This window comes from Triplophysa dalaica, chromosome 24, assembly GCF_015846415.1.
Source record: "Triplophysa dalaica isolate WHDGS20190420 chromosome 24, ASM1584641v1, whole genome shotgun sequence".
Classification (NCBI taxonomy): domain Eukaryota; kingdom Metazoa; phylum Chordata; class Actinopteri; order Cypriniformes; family Nemacheilidae; genus Triplophysa; species Triplophysa dalaica.
In genome coordinates this window covers 280,474-305,267 of record NC_079565.1, presented here as the reverse complement: position 1 = coordinate 305,267, position 24,794 = coordinate 280,474, and the positions used below count along the sequence as shown (strand labels likewise).

The window sequence follows — 24,794 nt, the reverse complement described above, 5'->3', positions numbered from 1 at the left end:
CAGCAGCTCATGGGAAGAGTTCTGTTCAAATTGACATCAGCTGTAGATGTGTTTAAACACTGAGGTGATGTCTCTGTGTCTCTGTGCCTCTTTCTCTTTCTCTCTCTCTCGCTCTCCCAGTCTCTCTCTCTCTCTTTCTCTCACTCGCTATCTTGTTCTATGGCTGTCTTGCTCTGAAGATTCAAGGAAGCTTTTTTGTCATGATAAAAAAAAAATTACATTGTCAAAGCACAGGAAAATTCAATATAAAAATAACCTGAAACATTTTTTTTAATATAATCTCTCTCGCTCTCTCTCCCTCTAAAAGCCGGACAGAGTCATGACGTGAAGTTAACATGTCAGAACATCATCTGAAGATTAAAGAGTCAAACAAATTGTTAGTATGTATAAAAAGATTAAATGCAAAAGCATCTAGCAAAAAATAATCAGCACATTTTTTAATCTTATTTTAATGTGCAAAACTACACACCTACTAAACACAAAAGATGGCTTGAAACGGGACATCACGGGTATGCCATTTAAGAAGCATTCAGTGAAAGTTTCTTTTAAGAGTCATTTCTTTTGTACCTTTGTCAACCTTTTGGAAACCGAGAGCTTCTGTAGATAATTCTTCAAAAGTATCTTTATTTGAAAGACTGTATTCCATTTCAACATACCCAAATTATACAAGCATAAATCCCTAAATCATTTGAATAAATGTGTTTTCTGAATAAAGGTATAAAGACTGAAGATATCTCAAGTTTATCAACAGAAGACTTATAAGATTATAACCGCGTGTGATGTTGTGGACGAGGAATGTTGTCATTGGCTGGAGGCACCGCTGAGGCAACTGCTTCTCTATTTGTGAAGTTTAACCAAAATAACAGGTTGTGTAATGGATGGGATAAGATCTCCAGCGGCCAATCAGTGACTTGAGCAAGGGTCAGCCTCTATTACAGGGGTCTCTAAGTGTCTCACCCCGCTGGCTTCTCCTAAACATCATCTCTGGTTTAACATGAAGGTGATATGATCCGAGCTTCACTCAATTTAATGTTAAAAAAAATTCATCTTCATGATGAAAGACTTATAATTTAAATATATCAGTACATTTCAATTTTGGATACATTTTTCTACTGAGCTATTTACAATGCATTCTGGGAGTAGACCTATGATGCCTTAAAATCCCTACCATGGCGGTTAATGGGGGATGAGATCGGTTTGGTTACTGACATTCTCACAAATATCTTCCTGTGTGTTCAGCAGAACAAAGAAATGTATAGAGGTTGGGAACAATCTGAGGGTGAATCAATGATGACAGAATTAACTTTGGTGTGAACTGGCCCTTTAAGATCCTTCTTTGTGTGCATTCATGATAAACTTTTAAAATTTTCCAAACGCAAATAAACATATTCAAGGATATGAAACTGAAATGATTCAGTCAGGAAAGCCAGTGAGCAGCTGAATTCAACCGTACGTGTCTTTCTGTAAAGAAAAAAAGCAGTGGAACTTTCTTCTTCAAAAAATTTCGAGCCTTAAAACTCATGTAAACCACAAACGTAAATCTCGTCCATGTCCCAGAATGGGAGTTGTTTGGGTTGAAGTAGCGTATTTATCCTCCTGTGGTCCCGGCACCAGATATGAAAGGCCGGAAGGCGGTTGATAAACTCAATATTTATGTTTGGATGATGTGGATGTGTAGACATGTCAGTGATGGACGTACACCAGCGCTTGTTTAAATCATGTGGAACCAAACCCGTCTCCGGCTCGTCTCCTCACCTGAACTTTATATGTGTGAGTGTGGTCAGGTCCTGCTTCCATGGGTCATCTAGACTGAATCACAAAATCAAAGACATGACAGAATCGATTTAGCCTTAGTCTCGCATACGCTGAGAGAGAAGCAGAAACACAAACCCAAGCATGTAAACAACACGAGTCTGACATGTTGATGTGTATTTATCATGAGCTGCTGTGGTGCCTCATCAGTTTACACAAAAGTCTGACGGGTTATGAGCGCTACCATCAGAACATAACAGAATCTGCCTAGTAACAGCATAGTACCAACGCAGAAAACCCTAGCAACCAGATATAAAGTTCTAGCATCTACCAAGTACAAAAATCCTAGCATCTCCCTAGCAACAGCATAGCAACAACACAGAACATTTGGTTACGCTTTAGATTTCGGTCTGCAATGAACATTTGAACAGCACCAAATTCTGCTTTATAGCTTTTCTTTAGAAGCACCTGTTACTATTACTTCTATTTAAAACAGAAACTGCACCCTAGTAACACCCTAGCAACCGCATAAAATGCCTTAGCCCAGGACAGCAGTCCAGAGTCATCACACTGGAGACGAGTGGAACACTGATGTAAAGATGGACTGGTGTGAGATGTGTCATGCGTGACAAGCAGCGACACACACACACACACACACACACACACAAACACACACACGGAAGCTTTTTGCTGAATGCACAAAATGTTCCCTGAGGAAATGAAGCAGTTTGCTGGAGACATCTGATCTGTTTAAATCACATAGTTGAGCAGTGAATGGGTTGAACGCCCAGCCCAGTTAATATCTTTAATGAGTCTCTCTCTTATTATCAGAGGACAAACCCAAACTCAGACATGACTGCTGCTTTAAAGGAGGATTACTCAACTAATCTCTCTCACACACACGCGCACACACACACACACGCGCGCACACACACACACACACACACACACACACACTCACATACACGCACACACACACACACACACGCACACACACACACACACACACACACTCACATACACACGCACACACACACACGCACACACACACACGCGCACACACACACATACACGCGCACACACGCACAAACGCACACATAAAATAAAACGGATGGATCCATGAGAATGACTGACTGTTATATGAGGAGGATCTTGAAATAGGTTTGTTTTTTCTAATAGAATAGATATTAAGATTTCCACTGGTAAACAACATCTTTTGTATTGAAACAAACATCTGTTGGAACTGAAATCCAAAGTACATTTATAAATGGTTTGATTGGTCCAGAAACTGTGATGACGGGTCAAGGATCACACACGTATAACAACTGAGAAAACTACACACGTCTCACCATCAGTAAACAACTGAAACTAAAACATCAACTTTCATTAACATTCAAGGCGAAGCATCTCAAATCTACAAGATAATATAATAACACAGCACCTGTTCTGAACTCAAGACAGAGAGGAATTCATTCTTTTTTCTTTTTCTGTGTTTTTACTTCACTACATTATAAAGCAAACATTTAACTCTACAACGTTTCATAAATACATGTTGTTACATCTTTTTCCTAAAGTACATAAAAAATCTAGAACTCTTTAACTTTCACTCGAGTATTTTTTTACTTGAGCAAAAGTAAAGTGTGATTTTTACCTACACCGAGACGCGTGACCTACGCCGTACACTGGACCGCGACGTGGACCACGAGCGCTGTGATTGGTCTGCTAGAACCTCCTCCCTTCATGTCGCTTCTTCTTCGGCTCTTGTCTTGGTTACACGAGCAAACACGCCTGTGTACACTGACCCCTAGTGGCCATTTCTTTCGATGCAGACAACGATGCTCGAGTATAAACAAAACCGGCGTGTTTCCTACGGCGTAGGTCTCATGCAGAAGTAAAAATCTGCTTTAAGAAAGTACTAGATTTAAACGCAATTAAGTATTAAATGTAAAATAAAACACACAAAAATGTGAGCATAAGTCAATGCTGGACTAAAAGCTAATATCTCAAAAACTGACACTTTACAGGAAATGAAAAAACACTGCATCTTTTCAACCATTAAACACTGTTGACAAGCACTTTTGAATACTTCTAGTTGATCAAACCCCACAAACATTAAATGTGTCCAATAGTGATGATTGATTTAAAATAATGAAAAACAGTGAAGATATAATGTTGTGAAGTAAATACTGTCCATCTCTATCTCAAGAACACTTGACGTGGCTGTTAAATGTCGATATATTGTGCAGTTCAGACCTGGAAATGATCACAGAAAACTGAATTGTTGAGTGAAGAGTCGTGATATCAAACTTCTTCAGCTATTACGAAGACAAAATTCTGCTTCAACATATTAACTGTTGCCTTTTTTACGACCTCTGCGGTCGGTTTGAGATGTTAACAAGCACGTCTCTAGCGTGTGATTCTGGTGTCTGTGCTCATGTGTTTCAGCACACGGGTTCAGAGGTCCATGTGTGTGCAACACATATGTGTGTGATTTAAGAGCCAATGAACACAAGCCAACAGAAAACTTGATATTATCATCATCTTCACGAGCAGCTTGACTGGTAATCTGCGCTGTTTCAGAATGCTAAAGTGTGTTTCTTCATACACTTCAACACAAATCAAAGCCAAACCACACGCAAACGTCTCCAGACCAAACACAACTGCTCTCGTATTGTGTAAAATAAGGGCTTGGAAACAGGTTCATGTGTTTAGTTGTGAAATGAGGTGTATGTACATTCAGTGTTTGTGTTTAGTAAATTGAACAATTGAGTTCAAGTGTTAAACACATGTAGAGTAATGCATTAATGCAGCGTGCCAAGACAATTGTGAGCGCTGCGAGCATGTGCAGCCGGTCAATGTGAACGCTTTCTGCACCGCTGACTAAAGAAATGAAAAGTCCAGCGCTGCCATTCACTTTGCTAAAGAGATCTTCAGGGGATTCAGTCCACGTGGATTTTATTCTTATCTGGAGATGACATGTGCTTACATTTATATTTAATCTCTCTCTCTCTCTCTCTCTCTCTCTCTCTCTGTTCTGGGTGTATGATAATCAGTGTTGGCTGTAATATTTAATAAGCAATTAGCAACTGTAACGTAATTACTTTTTCCTTGAAAAAGTAAAGGGAATATTTCTCATTAAAGTTACTTCTGAAGTAATTAAACGAAATACTTGATGTAATATATGTGTGTGCGAAATCAAAATTCAAAGTCTAACTTTATAATCCATGCTTTAATGTATAATTCTCACATTTTAATAATTCAGTCAGTTAATAATAATAATTTATGTAGTTTTATATTATTTATTTTAATATCCTGTCTATCCTTGAATCACTGAACTAATCAAGGTTGATATAGAATATAATAAGTAAAATAATACTTTTAGAGAGATTCATTTGTACAGTAACCTAAAGACACTATTGATTGTGTAATAAATAACTAGTAATCCATTACTTTTCCAGAGTAATTTACCCAACACTGATGATAATACGTAAGAATTCATCTGAATGTTGTGTGTTGTGTTGACTGACCTGTGTCTGGTGAATGTGGTGATTCGTGGGACGTTTGTTGGAGGTCAGTGGAGGTGACGGGTGACATGTCAGGTGACAGCTTCCTTCAGACCACCAACAAAACATTCAGTTGTTTTTTTCCTTCTATGAGAGTCAACGGCTGTTGAGATCTGTCTGGTCACAAGCATTCTTCCAAATATCTTTCTCTGTGTTCACCAGAACCAAGACATTTGGACACATTTGGACTGGAAGGTGAGGAAATGGTGACAGAATTTTCATGTTTGTGTGAAGTATGCTTTAAAGTGCAAAACAAATTGAGCATTAGGCCAGAAACACACAAACATATGAATCCCTACAGCATGGGACCTACAGCACTAACACGACACAATCATTAGAATACACTATTGTGTTTCTATGAGCTCCCGACACATTTCAGTTTAGACCCCACGGGACCCTCGGTGGCCACACAGAACGCACGAGTCGCCCACTTTCCCCCGCACATGGAAGCTCTCGGGCCACCTGAGCGGGTCGTGACATCTGGCCTGAATTATTGCTGTGGATGACGGGTCTCAATGTGGCTCACATTAGAAAACACCACGGCACGGCCCGCTCGGAAATGGATTCGGATTCAGCGCAGGAGGATCTAATTAGCCGGCAATTCTTCACTGGGGAAATCCTGAACGATGACACGTACACACATTACGATGACACGTACACACACAAACACACGCTGAGGTGAGATCTATTATAACTGTCTGAAACTGGGTCTGATTTTAACGAGACGAGAAATGAAATGATCTTCTTTAGAGAAAGCTGTGGATGAACTCGAATGATCTCCATCTTAATGAACTCTAATGTCATGTCAGGAATTCTGTGTGTGTCTTACCAAAACGATCCCTCATGTTTCTTTATCAGGTAGGTTTAATGAAAGGATTAGCATTGTATCCGGACCCTAAGGAGACCCTCTCTTCCCTCAGATAGCAGGACTGTAATGGCCGGAGTTGATCTTATCTACACAATCCCACAGGACGTCACTAAGACACACACACACACAACACCAAATATCCTCCATACGTGTGACACGAATCTTTCCAGCGCCCCCTTCAGCTCGCGTCCATCATGTAACTGTGTTAAGTTCACGGCTGGCAAGAATCCAGCGGAGGAGTGAAGACGTGTCCCGGCAGACGCGCTGGGAATGCTGATAAGTTTCTCCATTCATCCCCACGAGCCCCCCGTCGCCTCGTACCTCTTTCACTTCATATTTCGGTGCGGTTCTATTGACTTGTTCTTCCTTTCAGAGCGTCTTTAATCCCGACCTCAGAGTCCAGCTCGGCCCTCCACAGAGCCGTCTTTATTGGGGGCTTACGGCATCCGCCGGCGGGTTTATCTCCCACTCTTTTCAGCGTGCTTCTTAATGACATGGAGAAACTCGCTCTCACGCTGGGCTTCCCAGGACTGCAAAAACCCTGTGACATCAGGAGAATTAAAAGAGATAGGCCGAGACCATCTCGCCACGTGTGCGCTCTTAAAGATTCTTTCTATTCTTTCCTGATGACTGTCTTTCTTTTGCAGATATTCTAAAGTGTGTTTACTTCCCTTGGTTTGTGTCAAAACTGGGAGACATCGTCATGAAAACACAACACGGTGCTCTTGCAACAACATGATCCGCTGCCGTCTGAATGAAGACGAGAAAATAATGACCATGGCCCAGATTCACGAAAATGTTCTTGAGACAAATATTAGAAATTTCGTAAGATAAATTATAGGAAGTTTGTAAGTGCAATTTTTTAAACATTTCTTAAAATATTTTCTTAAAAACATCTCAATTTAGTCGAAAGAATAAAATAATATGATTTAACTCGTTTGCTCGGGTGTTAACTGTATATGTTTATCTATACAATAAACTTAAGTTGTGTAACAACCACATCGCGTTCTTATGCACTCTATATATTAGCATGTGATGTGTTAAACGGCATTTACCATAGCATGTTAGCTAATAGCCTATGTTAGCAAGCGTCAAAAAATAATAATAATAATAAAAACGTTTTGTATGTTACTATGACATAGGACTTGTGACCCTCTCCGTTTCAGGTCACTAGGTCCCAGGATAATGTAAAAAGCAGTATAATAATGAAAGCTAAAGTGGGCTAGACCTTATTATTATATCAAAATAAATATTCCTTAATGGGAAGTAAACGTGAAAATGATGATTCTGCCTCAATACACATCACGTGTGAAATAACCAAATACATTTTTTAAACATGGCAGTTCAGAATAATTTTCTTCTTAAGAATGTTTTGTGAAGGTTTCCATTCGCAGGTGAAGGACCTCAAACTGTTCTCCGAGAGAAGAAACAGGAGACCGCTGGGACATCTCAGTTGGGATGGTGGGGAACAGCTGGCCAAATCCATTTGAAGCATTTCAGAAAAACACAATCAGTCCAGAACTACAGACGAGAGCTCATGAAATGAATTTGTCCTGTTGTCACCCAGCAGGACAGAGATCAATATTTGTGAATCATTCCGGCACTCTTTAAGTCCTGTCATCCTGAAATAAAATCTCATGACTTCTTCTCAACTTGTTTAGACTCCAGCTTCACCTCACTAGAATGTGTGAGTGTTTAATGAGGGAACTAACATGTTGCAAAAAATGTACACAATTATTGGAAAAAGCAATGATGAACTCCATTAACATATGATCAATATACTGAGCTGTGATACATTATCAGAATTAAACCCCAAAACAATAAACAATCGTCACATTGACTGTGTTTTCACGCTCAACTTGTTCAACATTCTGTCCAAATACTTTTTAATGATGCAAAAGAAAAGCGCCTTTAATGAATCGATAGACAACATCAAGTTAAACAAAGTGATGAGCTTCTTAAAGTCAATCTTTTGACATGTGTTGTCAGTGTATTGAAGCAGAGATTTAACTTCAGCTTCAGCTCATCTGCGTCAGTGCTTTCATTCATCACAACAGTCAACAAACAAAGAATCTCTCTTTCTAAATGAGCTGTGGATTATTGTCTGAGTAACGTGAAACAAGAGCTTCAGTTTCATCTGAAAGAAGACGAAAGACAAAAGCGTTCACAGACAAAACAAATCAATCGCTTTAACAGCAGGACTTCAGCTCCACGACTGCACAGACACAACACAACACAACACAACACACGTGAGAGGATCCGACACACAAGCACATTAGATTTAAGCACTTTGATGTCCAAATAGACTTTTTTAATGCAGTACAAATGTATTTGCAAAATAATCACACACACACACACACACACACACAGACACACACAAACCAATACACACAAAGGTGGCATTTGATCTCAGCGTACACAAAGACGTGATGAGTTAATAATTGAAACGCTGGTGTGTACCTGTTGTGTTCCCGTCAGACATCACTGCGTCTCCACAGAGCCGGATCTCAAGATGTTTGAGAGCTGAGAGACTTTATTTATGTTGACATCAGTCCCACCGCTGAATGAAGTCATGAAACACTCAGGAAAGAACAAAGACAAAGACAGTTATGATAATCTGTGCTTCTTTATAACACAATAGAGACACTAACAACAATGAAAAACATGATCAAGAATGAATGGACATTCCCGTCATTTCCTCATGACATGACTTCACTTATTCCATTGAGAAAAAAAGAGTTTTATTGTGATGCGTTTCTCTGTCTTGATGTCTACAGAGACAGCTAAACAACCAACACACTGTACATACATAACACGCATGTTCATAACTAGTGCCTATAGATTGACATCGTTATGAAGGATACACACAATTCAGTTTGTATGTGCGCATATGTGAACTGTGTGTGTGTGTTAATGGGTGTGTGTTTGTGTGTCTGTGTGTGCACGTGTCTGCGTGTTAGTATGCTTGCTTGTGTGCGTGTGCGTGTGCGTGTGCGTGTGTGTGTGCGTTGCAGGCCAAGCATGCTGTCATGTCTGGAGGTTAGTGTGTAGTTTCTATTGATGTTGTAAAAGGTGTCATTAGCACATGACCTGCACGACCTCTCTTAGGCTGGCAACTGAGGTCAGAGGTCAATTACTTCACTTTGTACCAGGAGTGTTAAACTGGAAGAGCCAAAGAACATAGAGATCAATGATATCAAATCTCATATTCACACACATTCAATAACAACACGTCACCTCCATCAGATGTGAAACACAATGTTTCTGTATTTACAGCAAAGTTCTGAGATGCTTTCAAAGGGAAAAATGACAAATCTTTCATCACTTACTCACCCTCACGTCAGTATGAGTTTCTTTCTGCTGCAGAACCCAAACGAATTTTGAAGAATGCGGATAATCTGAAACCACTGAGACATTTCTCAAAATATCTTCTTTTCTGTTTCACTTAATAAAGAGACACATGGACGATGACAGATCCATCATCTCTGTATTATTAATACATACGTGAGTGTATGCTATAGTACTAAATGAATCAAATATTCGAGACAGAATCACAGATTACGTGATGTCCTGTACAATATTCATGTGCTACTTCAAGGAACAGTTCACTTTACTACAACGGTAACATGACAATATCTGACAAAGATCTGAACGTTGAGGTCCACCTCGATCCCACCAAATAGTTTCATGAGAGGTCAGAGGTGAAGGCCTCAGGTGTGTGTGAGATAACATCTAAACACTGTTAAACCTTCAGCCCGGAGGATCTGTCTGGAGACTCGTCTTATCTCCTCTCCGTCTTCCTCGTGTCGTCTGCGTCACATCTACAATCCATGAGGTCAGGAGAAGATCAGCGCATACTTCCTCTTCTGTCCTGATCAACAGACAGATGTAGAACTCTTCACCATCTCATCTGAACAGTCTAGTCCTCTTCAAAATGAATTGACATGCTCATCATTAATGTTTCAGAAGCATACATTTATTTTGTCTAGGGGTGTTAGATACTCAGATCAAAGAACGATCACCATGCTTCGAGCAAGAGATCAATAATTAAAGTGAAATTCCCATACACACACCATTCACAGCACCATCATGAGCAAATAATCATTTCATACATGTCTTCATATCTCTGTTCAGCAGCTGTGTCATGATGGAAACTCATATTATTTACAAGCGTGAAAGCTGTGAGATCACTAAGCGTCCAAACGATCAGGTGGAACGCTTTAAAGGCTGAAAGATTGCTGTGTTCAGTAATTGAAGAGTACTTGTGAAGAACGTTGTGTTGTGTAAGAACGCTGGTGTACACACAAACATCTCAGTACCTGCCGGAAACACAGATTACAGGGACGTGTGCTTTACACGCTCAACTCCCAACATGAAACACAAATGTTCAGACAGCTCAACATTACAGCCAACCTACAGATTACAAATGTGCTGATCATCATCTTTCTCACTAATGCTCAAAGACTGTGTGTGTGTGTGTGTGCATGTCTGACTGTGTGCATGCGTGTGCATTTCAAACTTTGCGTGCATGTCTGACTGTGTGTGTGTGCATGTCTGACTGTGTGTGTGTGTGTGTGTGTGTGTGCATGTCTGACTGTTTGTGTGCATGTGTGTTAAGGTGCGTGCATGTGTTTGTGTGTTAATGTGTATGTGTGTAATGTGCTTGCATGTGCTTGTGTGTCTGTTAATGTGTGTGTTAATGCGCATACGTGTGTGTTAATGCAGGTGTGTGTGTATTTGTGTTAATGTGCATGCATGTGTGTCTGTGTGTGTTAATGCGTGTGCATGTGTGTTAATGCAGGTGTGTGTGTTTGTGTTAATGCGCATGCCTGTGTGTTGTGTGTGTGTTTGTGTTAATGCGCATGCCTGTGTTTGTGTGTGTGTGTGTTTGTGTTAATGCGCGTGCATGTTTTTATGCGTGTGCATGTGTTTGTGTGTCTGTTCGTGAACGCGCATGTGTCTGTTTGTGTTAATGCGGATGTGTGTGTTAATGCGGATGTGTCTGTTAATGCGCATGCAATAAGTGTGTATGTCTGTGTGTGTATGTGAATGCGCGAGCGTATGATTGTGTGTCTGTGTGTATGTGAATGCGCGTGCGTGTGATTGTGTGTGTACAGCACTAAATGAGTTTTCTACACTGCGGGACGTCTGCTTACCTCATTCCCTAAAGCTTTCGTATCAGTGGGAATGTTGTTCTCACGCTATCCAACTCCTCCTCCTCTGGGAATCACAGAATCCTGACATTCCATACGGGATCCAGAACGACTCAATCATCACGACTTCAGCAGAATTCTGCCACTCCAGAGGGAACGTTAGGATTACTGCACTGCAGTGCTATAAACTAGGGCTCTCACCATTAATAAATCATCTCATTGCAATTAGAATAAATACTTTATTAAAACTTCTATTGTCAAAGCCTTAAAACAGTCAACTCATCACCATAATCACAATTATTTAATAAACAATTAACCGTCAGCCACTTGTGACAGTTCTACTGTTAACAACAACAGCACACGCAGAGGCCTGTCGTAAGAAATAAATCTGTTTGTTTGCAAACATCATGTCAGTCCTGCTTTCAGAACACTTGGCCGGTGTGTTGTTGTGTTGTGTTGTGTTGTGCAGATGTGTATGATGAGAATCCCATTGAAGGCTTGAAAACACCTGTCAGACGGCGCAGGTCCACACTGGCTCACAGGAACAAACCCACTCACACAAATGTAAATCACTGTTTTTTCCCACTTCCCCTTTGTGCCGTAACCTAAAGACTCTCTTTGAAGTCTTTCACAAACCTGAATGTAGCCGGCCCGGTGGCTTCTGGGTATTTATTTAGCTGCAGAGAAATCAAGAACGAGTGTGTGTCTTCTTTTCAAACGTCTAAAGCCGACGGCTTGTGTTTGTACATCCAGAGTGTGAAAACCTGTAAAACACAGATCTCTATTCTCCATCACAGCCAGAAACACAACGACACACACCGCACGTGTCACGGGTCATGATGGCTACCAGGTTGATGATTGGCTGGCCCTGCAGGGAGTGATTCGACTCTAACCGGGGGTCACGGGCTCAGGTTTGACTCCCACACAATCACATCAGCCGTGCTATTGGTGGGAAAGTGGCCTTTAAATCTGATTCAGGATCAGTCTGATGGTTTCTTACAGGTGAAGGTTAAGATTGAACTCCAGTCACTAATAAGCACATCTGACCCGGACCTTCTCTTCATGACGCTGTTCATATCAAATAAACTCTCAGAGGGACTGTGAAATGTTAGGGTCAGAGTTCAAAGCATTGGCATGTGTTCACTAACACACAACCGCTGTTAAGACCTCACTGGCACAGACCTTCAAAACTAAACAGACCTCATCAGCCAAACACTTACAAGAAACATAAAATCTTTTGGTTGATGAAGTTAGTTTGGTCTGGAAACACCAAACAGGTGAAACAAAGTTTCTTGGTGAATAAGGTCATCCCGACCCAAACCCACTACGAGTCCGGTTTTATAAAGGTTTCTTTAAACTCACTGCTGCTCTCTGTGTGTTTCACTGAGAACTACAGTGACGTGTTCTCTGCCGTATCACTGCCAGTGTTGTCTCGTGAAGGAATTTAAGTCTGTGTCACATTAAAAATAATAATACCACTGAAATATAAACACGCTTTCAACATTGGTTCGGTTCTGACTGTTTCTAATACGCGCTCTTAACTCCCAGAGATCCATCCCAGGTGCTCGTCCAAAAAAAAGAGGAAATGACATCACTGATGCACCTGGGGTCTCGTCTGAAGCCAACTTTCCATCAGCAGGACCTCTTTTACACCCCTATCATGATTAATGAAGTCAGTTTCTGCGCAGATGCGCTCGTGTAATTATTTGTTTCAAAGATATACACGAAGATCTCCTCTGGTGCAGTGTACATTAAAGCACACATATCACACACACACTGACAGATGTGTATATGAAACATGTTCTAATGGACTCAAACAGGTGTCTCGAGTCAACGGGAACACTGTGAACATCTCCTGAAGCACAAGATCGTGTCCAGATTGTGTACGCATGGACTTCTTCAATTGATTCTGCGTGACATTTAAAACAGATCACGTCATCCTGTTCCTTTATGGTCTAATGCACACAATTTCTCAATGAAACTGAAGATTTGCATACATATAAATGGTTTAATAAACTTCATTTAGATTTTCAATGTGGACTTGACCAGCACGTTATGTGCAGAATAAACATTAAACCAGTCGCATAAACTCTATTATACTCCTGCCACATGGCGGTCTAATAGTGCTACTGCATACGCACAGTTATCTGTTTACTTTTATTTGCTTAAAAACATAACAAAACAATTATAACAATACTTTATATCAGACATGCTGTACTTATACAAATACATATCCGATTCCGTGACGTTTAAATGATTTACCACAAGACATCTGTGATTGGGCCATACTGACCAGCGCTGAGAAATGTAACAGGTGTCACGTGATTACATCCACAACGCACTCGACTATAATTTACACACAAATAAATGTGTAAATGAACTGTAATGAACTGTAACTGTAATGAACTGTAATGAACTGACGAACTGTAATAAAAGTTTAAATAGTCAATTATCATCAAATATAACCAGTTACAGACCAAAAGAGATTAGGTTAACTGACAATGCTCTACTATTATTATTAAATTGTCGTCATCAATGTACCTGTCCAACACAAACACGGCAGAGGTGATTACAAACAGAAATTACTTTCACAAATACACATTTAACATGCACTAACAAACAATAATCTTCCTTTATATTAACATGTGACACGGTACTATTTTCTACTGAGCTGCGGCCAGAGATAAATAAACAAATAAACAAACAACAATACAAAAAAATATGAAAAGACACATTATTACATAAATAATCTATATTATGTTGAAAACAATCATATTTATCTTACCATTCCCCGATGATTCAAGAGAAGTAAGTTTCCATGCGCTGTTTTATCTCCAATCCTGAACAGAATACTTTTATATATTTCAAGTCTATAACATTTACGATTTTTATTACTTTCACAGTCTGACACAACACATGATATGAAGCATTTCGTACAAAATGTGTTGTTTAAAGTTATTGTTAGTGTAATATCTTTGAATTCAGATTTATCCGCCATCAAGCATCACGTCAAACGTAATCTTTAAACGGCCAATCAAACGACTAATGCTGCCACGTGGTCTCGGAAATGTGATCATTCCCACTTCTGACGTCATGATTCCGAGCTGGTTGTGTTCAGGTGCAAAGAATGCAGGACGTCTTTCAAAAATGTTTGATGATAATAGTTTTCAGCTGTTGAAAATCCTTCTCCCATCCGCCGTGTTGACTGTTGGGTGGCCAATCTCGGGTATCAAACTTTTTTCCCAAATTCCCAGTGGGAAACCCGACATCAGAGGACGCTCGTGTGCAATGTTTACCTCTGAAACTCGTACCTCCGACCATTCCGAGAGTACAAGGCAGCAAAATTATTTCATGAATTGTTAATGAGTTTTTTTTGTATAACATAAAACAAAAACAACAGTGTGAGATATACATATAAACACATTCTTAAAACTACAAATAAAAACGTTTCTTAAAACTGAACGGAAACAGACAGCTGCATCACGTGATTATTGTTACTTTTCTCAGCGATGTACGGAGTGAAGCAATAACACTTCAGCTTGACCCCGCACTGACTGACGAACCGAACTTTACGACGTTCTATCATTAAATCCTTGATGTTCCGTGTCTGACGTCATCACGCAACCGTGTTTTTTGTCAAGTTTAACAATGATAGGTAGTTAAGATGGTTAGAGTTAAACCCCAAAGGATTTAGTTTAAACCAACAAGCCACGCCCACTGATCTGACACGAAACACCAATGATTTAAGTGAGAAACAGAGAAGAAGAACACATACAGGTGAACAGATCAACGTTCAGCGTTCCTACTTGATAAAAATACAATAACTGATTTCCAGACATGGAGAACAGATAAACAAATGTGAAACTCTTGACAAGCATGGACATGGATATTCTTATTTTTTGACGTTTGCTCTTTCTCGATGAATGATTGTGAAGACGTCCATTTTGTCATGACACACAATGACTGTGTGTGTTATTCGTGGACAGCCACTAGATGGCACTAAAGTTCATGATGTGTTATTGATTCTGTGCAGCAGAGATCCAGCCATACACTGAAGAGTATGCTTATCATGTTTATTTATTTTGCATAACAATTAATATCAATTCAACTGCAGTTAGTTTGTTTTGATGTCGGCAAATACAATAACTAAATAAAACATAATAACAAACATAAATTTTGACTCATTTTTGATCTCATTTTGGAACCAAACTCTTCACACATATATCTATGTAACCAACAAGGTGTTTAACTCCACAACGTATGTGTTCTTGTCGAAATGATGACGTGGTTAGCGGTGTATTGTTGTTGGTTATACACATGCATTATGTTTACATGTGTCCCAGTCCATCTTTGTCGAGTCCAAGACCAGGACTAGTCGACATCGAGACAGTCTGAGTTTTAGACCAGCAGATTGAGGACTAAGAGAGTCAAGTGAGGACATTTTTTCCGGTCCTCGCTTTCGGAGACCTCTTCAAAGGACTGTTTGAGGGTCAAGACCTGGTTTTAGGGTTTAGGTTATAATCAGGTTTAGGTTATAATCAGGTTTAGGGTCAGGTACTCACTTCTGATGGTTAGGGTAAGGGTCTAGAGATTGCATTCAATGTCAATGTATGTCCTCATAAAGATAGCTGTACAAACATGTGTGTGTGTGTGTGTTCGGCAGTGTGTACATATACACACAACACCCTGACAAACCTGTTCATAAGAGACATGATGTGTGTTTTCTTCTGGTGTTTCTCACAGTACACAGAAATATTCTCTATTTCAGCACATGACACAACGTTTGCTCTCCTCTCTCAGATCTGTTGTTAGTCCCCTTCAGACCACTAAACATGATTGAATCTCTTCTGTAGCATCTGTACTTCTGATTTATATCATCAGATGTGTTTGTGTAAGAAACACTTTTATAATCAATGATTAGATTTTAAAACATTCCTGAGGTTGAAGTTTATCAGCTAATATCTCTGTTATAGAAAGAAAAGAATCCAGATTATCTGCCAAAGTGTTCTTATTTCAAACTTTCGTAAAAATAAATGTGTTTTTAATCTATCACATCTGGAGCGTGTGTGTGTGTTCAGGGTGTGGGCGAGTCTCTAGAGAGATGGGGAGTGGTGTTGTTGTGGAGGCGGGGCTCCTCTGAGCCTTGACCAATGAGAGCGAGGAGGGTTTACGGTCAGTATGTCTCTGATCAGCTGAGCCTCTAACAGTGAACACGCTTTTACTGAAACGGTAAGATCCTTTTAAGAAACCAACATATCTGTTTTTAATGCATCAACTTGATTTGACTTTCATTGAGTGTGTTCCTATCATTCTGTGACTCATTTATTTCAGATATGAAGAACTCACTGTAGATTTTCCTTGGACCAGCTGACCTGACACAGTTCTCAATCAGGTCCTGTTGGACACACCGTTCATTCCTCAAGTGATTTGAGTTTTCAGATGATCTGGTAGATTGTGTTATCAGAGAAGAAGGTCGTGTCATCATTTAAAGACAATTCGGCCTTGTTGCATGGGGGGTTTACAGAAAACACTGTGTTATAAACCATGACACTATTGTTTCTCACGCTGATGTCAATCTAACTCATGCACTATTGTTGACTGTCACACAGACAAACAGCTGCGAGATAACACTGAGAGATCATTCAGTGACTCTAGATGGAGTCGTACCACGGAGACGAGCGGCTCCACCCGGCCCAGAAGGATGAACCTGGATTGTTCGGGGTGCAGGTCCAGGGGATCAACGGTCGTCCTTGTGTGGTCCTCTGCGCTCAAGGGAAAAATGTCCTGGAGTACCCTGACGTGTTTCTGACGGAAGACCCGCAGCAGGGTTTGCTCTCATATATGAGCGGAAGTGCTTCAAGGATCCAAACTCCTCCAGAGGATTCTACATCTCAGAGGAAAAGCCCCGAGATCCTCAGACCGTACGATCCCAGAAACATCCAGAGTCCTCCGTACCACAGACACACAGCGGGTCGGTCCGGTCGAGTCTGGTTTAGCCCCCCTCCGTCCCCAGTGTACGCCTCGCCCGTGATGGTAAAGAGAGCTCGGATTCCTCTGCCGGGAGCGGACAGGGAAGTGGAGAACATTCCCTGTCGAACATCTCAAATCATCTGCAGACCCGCGTCAGGGGATGATCCGAAGCTCAGAGAATCACCTCGGCTCGCTCGACTGGGTCACAGGAGCAGAATGAGACCGGACGACAAGAGACGCTCGAGAAGTGCCGAGTCCAGATCAACACTCACGGATCCAGAGACATCAGGCGTTGAGATGGAAGTCGAGAGCTCCAGTGATGCGTCTGCTACTGTCAGACAGCAGGAGGTCACAGGGGTCACATCTGCAGAACCTACTGAGAGGTCAAAGGTTAGAGGCGCAGAGAAGAGCAGTGAAAGGGAAGCTCAGGTAGAGAACATTCAAACTAAGTGACTAAATGAAGACACGACCAATCAGACGTTTGAAATGTTTGAAGTTAGTTTTGGAGGCCAAAATAGTTGTATTTAATCGAAATGTTTTTGAAACGCATGAATAATGAGGAGGAATCAGTCTCAGTATTTTTTAAGTTCTCATTTATTTTAGAATTTTCTAATCTCAGCATCATTTACAAAGGAACATTAACTCTTAAAAGAAGGTGCTACAACAGGTTTTTCAATGCCATAGAACAACCTTTTGGTTCCTTAAAGAACCTTTAACATCTGAATTCTTTGTGGCGAATAAAGGTTCTTCAGATTATAAAACGGTAAGAAAGAGGGGATTCTTTAAAGGAGTGGTTAACTTTCAAAACCAAATGTTCATGATCATTTACTCACCTCACGTCATCCAAGACGTTTATGTGTTTTTTTCTTTAGTTGGAAAGAAATGAAGGTTTTTGATGAGATGAAGAATACATTTGTATTTTTTTATTGAATGGCCGATGGTTTCACTGGATAAGATCTTTATTCATGGTCTGGTGTGGTTTAAAGTCCTTTGGAGCTGCACTGAAACTGTCATTTTCACCTTCAACATGAGGGTGAGTGAATGATGAACATTTATTTTGAAAGTGAACTACTCCTTTAAGAACCTTTGACTGAATGGATCTTTGTGGAACTAAAATGGTTCTTGTATGGCATCGCTGAAGAACCTCTGAAGCACCTTGTGTTTTCTGTCATTCTAACACTGATATTAGAGAAGTGACTTTTGGTTTTGATTTGGGTTAAATGATTGGTTTGCTTCCATGCGATCTTTTGAAGGCTCTGATTGGTCAGTTTGGATGTTTTCAGGTCACACCTGATCTCTTGAGAGGACAGAAAGAGCTTCCTGATGAGACAACAGCTAAACAAGTGATGTTGAGCTACCTGAGAGAGGGGTGAGAAGTTATCACATCAACTCTTTCTTTGACATGAACTCTGGCACTATCATCGTTTGCACTGGTAGATGAAGGTACTGTTGGAATATTATGGGATGTTGAATAAATATTGTGATAATATCAGTGTGCCATAGTATTGACACAGTTTGAGTTGTGTCGTAAAGTCAGTGAAGGATGTTAGCACGGAGCGTCCAGACGGAGGTGTTGTGTTGTTTCAGCTGGACGATGAGTCTGGAATTCTGGGAAGGATCGTGAAGAGCTCTCGCTGTCATTCATGTGGTTGAGAAAAGTGATTTTTAAAAAAACGTCCAAGAAGTACGTTTAGAAAAACTAAATGTAGATTATGTTATCATTTAATCACCCTTACATCATACAGAATAAAATCATGTTTGGTGGAGTTTACCATACTCCATAAAGACCTCAACTATCATCAGTGAGATTTATTCAGACAGTAACAACTGAAGTTGATTTTCAGTGTGAATCTCCTTCTGTTTCCATTTAACAGTAAAAGAAAACAACACGAGGAAATCATTTGATGAATCTTAATGTCTGCGTGAAGAGTTTTGATTTTCTTGTGTTAGTTGGCTGTATTTAATGATATTGTTATTGAATCAAAACAACATATTTTGCATCCACAATTTAAAAACATCTGTATTGCCAACAAAATCTTCATGTGTTTGTGATCACGTTCATTCAGCCGATGACCGCTGTAACACTACATCAGTGTATCTGTGTGCTGCTTTCCTTCAGGTCCAGTGACGGTGAAGACGCTATCAGACACAGGGTGGACGTGCTGTTTGAGAAGATCCACATGTTGAAGTTCAGCACAGTCGAGACGCTGGGGGTGGTGAGAACAAAGACTTGTGTGATGGGTTTCTTCTTGATATCAGAATCAACTAATATGTTATTTTGAGTTTCAGAGAATGACATATTGTTACAGAGAAGAGTCATGTTGATGCATTTTGTGATCAGTTTGAGATGGCAGATCATCATAAGGAGGTGAAGGATCTTAAAGACAGAAGGGCGGCGCTAGAGAGCCAGATCTCTCAATTAAAGCAGCAGCTCCAGCAAGAGTCAACGGTGATCTGACTCAACACAACTCACAAACACAACATCAGTGTTCAGATGAGCTGGTGAGTGATGTTCTGCTGTTATTCTTCATGTGTGTCTACAGAACAATGAGGAGAAACAGAAGAGACTGCAGGAGGTGCTGGAGAGGAGTGAACACCAGCAGCTGACGCTCCGTCACAAACTCACTGACATGGAGAAAGACCTGCACACCACACTGGACCAGTGAGTCCAACACAACATCACCATCTCTGTGCCTGTGTGAGTTGCATGTGTGTGTGTGTGTGTGTGTGTGTTTGCATGTTAATCTGTGTGTGTGTGTGTGTTTGTGTGTAGACTGCTGCAGGTGAGGAGATCTCGAGACGCGTGTCGTGCTGATATGAGGGCTCTACAGCAGCAGTTGTCTGACATTCATGATGAGTTAGACAGCAGTAAGAGTTCAGAGGCAGCTGAGAGAGACACACTTCTGCAGGTACACAACACAACAACACAACACTGATACCAGATCAGCTCCATCTAAGCGTCAGCGTCCTCGTGTGTGGTGTGTTTGTGTCCGTCAGGATCTGTCAGCGTTACGTGCAGAGTTTGGAGCTCTGCAGGATGTTTATGAGGAGCAGGAGGAGGTGTTACACCTCAGAGAGAGAGAGCTCACGGCCCTGCGGGGGGCGCTAGAGGAGGAGATCTCCGCTCATGCCAGAGACGTGCTCATCCTGAAGGAGATGCATCAGAGAGAGGTTCACAAACTCCTGCAAGCAACCGAGGAGGCCAAAGAGGCAAGAAACCCCCATCTTACAGCGTCACTCTGTCCTCTGATTGGTCTGTGACCGTCTGTGTGTCTGTCGGCAGAGTTTGGCCGTTCTGGGGCAGAAGGTTCTGGAGGTGGCGGCGGAGAAAGCGGCCAATCTCACTCACATCTCACAACTGAGCCGGACTCAGACTGAACTCCAGGAGACCATCAGAGCTTTAGAGGAGCAGATCACAACCCTCAATGACATCACACAACACAACGACACACAGAAGAACCTCCTGGAGGAGCGTGTGGAGCAGCTGAGGGTGAGAGAGAGAGAGAGAGAGAGAGAGAGAGAGAGACAGAGAGAGAGAGAGAGAGAGAGAGAGAGACAGAGAGAGGGAGAGAGAGAGAGGAGAGAGAGAGAGAGAGAGAGAGACAGAGAGAGACAGAGAAGGTGTGTGTTTTAATGTCTATGTGTGTGTGTTTAGATGGAGAATCAGGATCTGGAGGCGGAGCTGATGGACGTGCGACAGCAGGAGGAGGACATGTGTGGAGCAAACAGAGCTGTCATGAGACGTCTGGAGGACACACAGGTGTCTGTCTACTTCTCTGTCTGTCTGTATGTCTGTCTGTCTGTCTCTTCATCTTCTTCTCATCTGTGTCTCAGAGTGAGTGGAGCGAGCTGAATCGAGCTCATCGTGAGCTGAAGGAGAGACTTCAGGAGGAGAGCGGACAGATGGAGGAGCTTCAGGAGAGAAAGAGAGAGTTAGAGGAGCAGAGGACCAACCAGAACAGAGAGTTTGAGCGCCTGCAGGAGGAGGTGATGCACATCATCATCATCATCATCAGCTTCATCAGCTTCAGCAATCAGTTCATTCCTCACATCTCTCTCTCTGTCTCTCTCTCTCTCTCTCTCTCTCTCTCTCTCTCTCTCTCTCTCTAGATGAGTGTGGTGGTTGTGAGTTCAGAGCGAGAGACACAGCGTTTGCAGAATCAGGTGTACACAATCAGAGATAACAACCAGAGAGAACTGAACGCTCTACATACACAACTACACAACACACACACTCAACTACAGACAAACACACAGACTGCTCAGGAAAACCACAGAGAGGTGTGAGGACACACACTTAACTATACACACCAGCACTTAACCACGCACACACACACACACATGCACACACGCACACACACACACACATACTCAACACACTGACTGCATATCAGTATCACAGATTGACTGACTTTATTGTGATCTCTTCGATCATACTGTGTGTGTTGTGTGTGTTTGTGTTGTCAGCGGTGTGTTTTGGAGGATAAACTGTCTCGATGTGAGTTTGAGCTGAACGAAGCGACTATGAGAACACAACAGCTGCAGAAGAGAACACAACAGCTAGAAGAGAATAGACACACACATGAAGACAAACACATCAAACTCATGGAGGTACACACACACGCAACAAATGTTGATGTGACTGTTAGATAGAATGTTTGTTGTGTAGTGTTGTATTGATGATATGTTTGTGTGTTCAGGTGAAGGTGCTTGAGCTGGAGAAGTGTCTGACAGACGAACAAAACAGTTCAGATTTACTCATGAAGAAACTGGAGAGAGGGAGAGAGCAGGTGCTCACACAACACACACTGCACAAACTCTCCAAGTCTGTGTGTGCATATGTGGATGTGTGTTTACATGTTGAATCAGTCAGTTGTGTGTGTTTGTGTGTCAGACGGAGCAGGTGAGATCAGATCTTCTTCAGGAGAGAGCCGCTCGACAGGATCTGGAGTGTGACAAGATCAGTCTAGAGCGACAGGTGCTCACACACACACACAGACACACACACACACTTTGTGTTACACTGACCTCTGATCAACATCAGTGTGTGTGTGTGTCGTGTTTTTGTTATTTCCTGAAGAATAAAGATCTGCGGGGCCGTGTATCACAGCTGGAAGCGTGTCAGTGGACGGGACAGGACTCGCTGCTCTCCAAACTACAGCTGCACATACACGAGATGGAGGAGAAACTTCTGCAAGAACAAAAGTACTAGACCAACAGAACATACACCATGAACATGTGAAAACACTCAAGAGAAACTGATGTGTGTGTTGTGTTGTGTAGAGACAACAGTGACTTACAGCAGCAGAACCGTAAACTGGAGCGTAAGATGAAGGAGACGACGTTACATCAGGAGGACGAGCGTCTGTCTCTTCAGGATCAGAGAGATCAGGTGATGATCACAAACACACACACACACTTGTTGTTCAGACTTGAGATATTAAATGTGTGATTTCAGCTCCTGCTGCGTCTCAAGAGTCTGAAGAGACTGCTGGACGAGGCCGAGGAGGAGATCCAGAGACTGGAGAACAGCAAGAGAAAACTTCAGAGAGACGCAGATGAGCAGCAGGAGATCAACCAGCAGCTGCAGACACAACTCTCTGCTCTCCGCATGGACATCAGGTGACATCATCATCATCATCATCACACACAACCACAACACACATTTACAACACACACTAACCAAGCGCTGATCCACTCTTTATGTAGCCTACTTTTCACCACTATACTTCCAAAGACACTTAAAGTCCCCGTTGCATTTGACACATTTCAGAGTGAAATGGAATTTCGAATGAGACAAATTGTGGGCGTGGCTTTCATCTTGCTCTGCAATTTGATTGGATGTTTTAAAACAGCAGTTGCGTTTTGAAATGGACCTGGCAGCAGACTGAAGGTCTTTGCACATACAGTCAGAAATTTTCGTATGCGTTTTCTCTATATCCATACTTTCATGTGTAGTAGAGTTGCGGTACAAACAAAAAACTAGTTGGGATGGATGCTTGTTTAATGAACTCTCTGTTTGTCTGCAGGCGGGAAAAGAGACCGAACACACTGCAGACGTCTGATGATGATGATGATGATGAAGAAGATGAGAGAGCCGTCAGTTCAGACTGACACCTTAAGCACACAAACAACAGCTGATGTCTAACTCATATAAACATTCTGTCATGAGCATCATTCCTAATCTGACTTAACTTGATACTACAGTAAAACTTTAAAGTGTGTGTGTGCGTGTGTGTGTGCGTGTGCGTGTGTGTGTGCGTGTGTGTGTGTGTGTGTGCGTGTGATCTGCCCTCCAGTGGTCACATGATGGAACGGCTCAGTTCTGTCTCCTCTCTGCTCATACAGTGTGTTTATTTTTAATATTCTGTTTATTCTTTTTTTTCTTGTGCATCTTGATGTCTGTGTGAAAATAAATACGATTGATATGTTAATATGAAATTTTGCTGTTTTATCTTGTCTTGTTACAACAAAAGAAAAAAACTTTGGCAGTCCTTGGTTCACTGTTTATATACATTTATGTATTTAAATAATAAAACATTCATTGAGTCAGACACACCAAGCACTCTTACGTCTGCTAAACATCTGGAGATCATCTGCTAAACATCTTAGAAGGAGCAGTTTTACATCCATTCTAAATCATGAACATCTTTCAAACGTCTTCTAGACATCTACATGACATCTGATAGCAGACGTCTCCGAGACGTATTACAGATGAGCAAACCATGACTTGCAGAACCCAGCTAGAACAGATGCGTCTGTAAGATGTCTGCTAAAGATCTGGAAAACATCTGCTGTGTAAAAACCTCTGCTGAACATCTTAGAATGAGCAGATTTACATCTGTTCTAAATCATAAACATCTTACAGACGTCTTCTAGATGACTAACTGACAGCAGACGTCTCTGAGATGTATTGCAGATGTAATACAGATGTCAAATAGACGTCTGCCAGATGTGCTATAAGAGATGATTACTGTGAAATGTCATGAATGTGGAGGTGACATTGAGTTCAGCGATGGAGCAGCTCTGTGTGTGTAATGACACGGCCCTGACGGATCGATGCCGTCTGTGTGTGTGTGTGTGGAGATTTAATGTAGTTGAATGTGGAGTCAGACACACAGTGTGTGAACATCACAGACAGGAGGAAACATGAAGCATCAGTGCGCTATCAAACACGACATCTTTAAAGAGTTCCTGGCTGAGTTTCTGGGGACATTTGTGTTGGTGGTGAGATTCTCTTTCTTTTCTTTTCTTTAATCAGACTGTGTGTGTCTCAGAATCAAAAGGTGAGATTAGCAATCTCTCTCTTTCTGTTTTCATACAATGTTCTTGACGTGTTGGATGCTTTCATGTTAAAAGTGACTTTAGATGTGTTTTTAAAGAAATACTTTGTCAATTTGGAATTTGGAAAGAGGTTTAATGTGTTTACATCCTGACTCATTTGATCATTTAAAATGTCCTTATTACAAAAATGATGTTCACATGTGT

At 41.3% G+C, this 24,794-nt stretch overlaps 1 protein-coding gene and 1 long non-coding RNA gene across 6 annotated transcripts; one reads left to right on the top strand and one right to left on the bottom strand.

The window, feature by feature from the left end:
• Nucleotides 1-782: 782 nt before the first annotated feature.
• LOC130414133 (uncharacterized) lies at nucleotides 783-11,432 on the bottom strand. Of its 2 annotated transcripts, none has more exons than XR_008905577.1 (3): nucleotides 11,340-11,432; nucleotides 8,644-10,054; nucleotides 783-1,809 (listed from the first exon to the last, which is right to left on the bottom strand). It is a non-coding gene; the product is annotated as an uncharacterized LOC130414133 (long non-coding RNA). The 2 variants fall into 2 exon arrangements; XR_008905576.1 differs by lacking the exon at nucleotides 783-1,809 and adding an exon at nucleotides 8,189-8,320.
• Nucleotides 11,433-16,488: 5,056 nt separating this feature from the next.
• Nucleotides 16,489-23,741, top strand: LOC130413803 (cingulin-like protein 1). 4 transcript variants are annotated; one of them, XM_056739251.1, is made up of 20 exons: nucleotides 16,489-16,565; nucleotides 16,668-16,758; nucleotides 16,946-17,735; nucleotides 18,590-18,675; nucleotides 19,426-19,522; nucleotides 19,648-19,755; nucleotides 19,850-19,968; nucleotides 20,080-20,215; nucleotides 20,304-20,516; nucleotides 20,590-20,796; nucleotides 20,962-21,066; nucleotides 21,141-21,293; nucleotides 21,417-21,587; nucleotides 21,774-21,917; nucleotides 22,007-22,096; nucleotides 22,201-22,284; nucleotides 22,387-22,511; nucleotides 22,590-22,698; nucleotides 22,765-22,928; nucleotides 23,336-23,741. In XM_056739251.1, the coding sequence occupies exons 3-20, from the start codon at nucleotides 16,992-16,994 to the stop codon at nucleotides 23,418-23,420; spliced, it is 2,940 nt and encodes a 979-aa protein (XP_056595229.1). In that variant the 5' UTR covers nucleotides 16,489-16,565; nucleotides 16,668-16,758; nucleotides 16,946-16,991; the 3' UTR covers nucleotides 23,421-23,741. The 4 variants fall into 4 exon arrangements, with proteins under 4 accessions (XP_056595229.1, XP_056595228.1, XP_056595230.1 ...); XM_056739250.1 differs by having other exon boundaries at nucleotides 16,668-16,808; XM_056739252.1 differs by having other exon boundaries at nucleotides 16,490-16,565; nucleotides 16,668-17,735; nucleotides 21,417-21,470.
• The last annotated feature ends 1,053 nt before the right edge of the window (nucleotides 23,742-24,794 follow it).

What these genes read in the sequence shown, in the direction of transcription:
- LOC130413803 (XM_056739251.1), top strand. Translation starts at nt 16,992, where the DNA reads ATGGAGTCGTACCACGGAGACGAGCGGCTCCACCCGGCCCAGAAGGAT. An exon ending in TTGAGCGCCTGCAGGAGGAG is followed by an intron (nt 21,294 to 21,416) that starts GTGATGCACATC and finishes CTCTCTCTCTAG; the next exon opens with ATGAGTGTGGTGGTTGTGAG. An exon ending in TGGAGAGAGGGAGAGAGCAG is followed by an intron (nt 22,097 to 22,200) that starts GTGCTCACACAA and finishes TTTGTGTGTCAG; the next exon opens with ACGGAGCAGGTGAGATCAGA.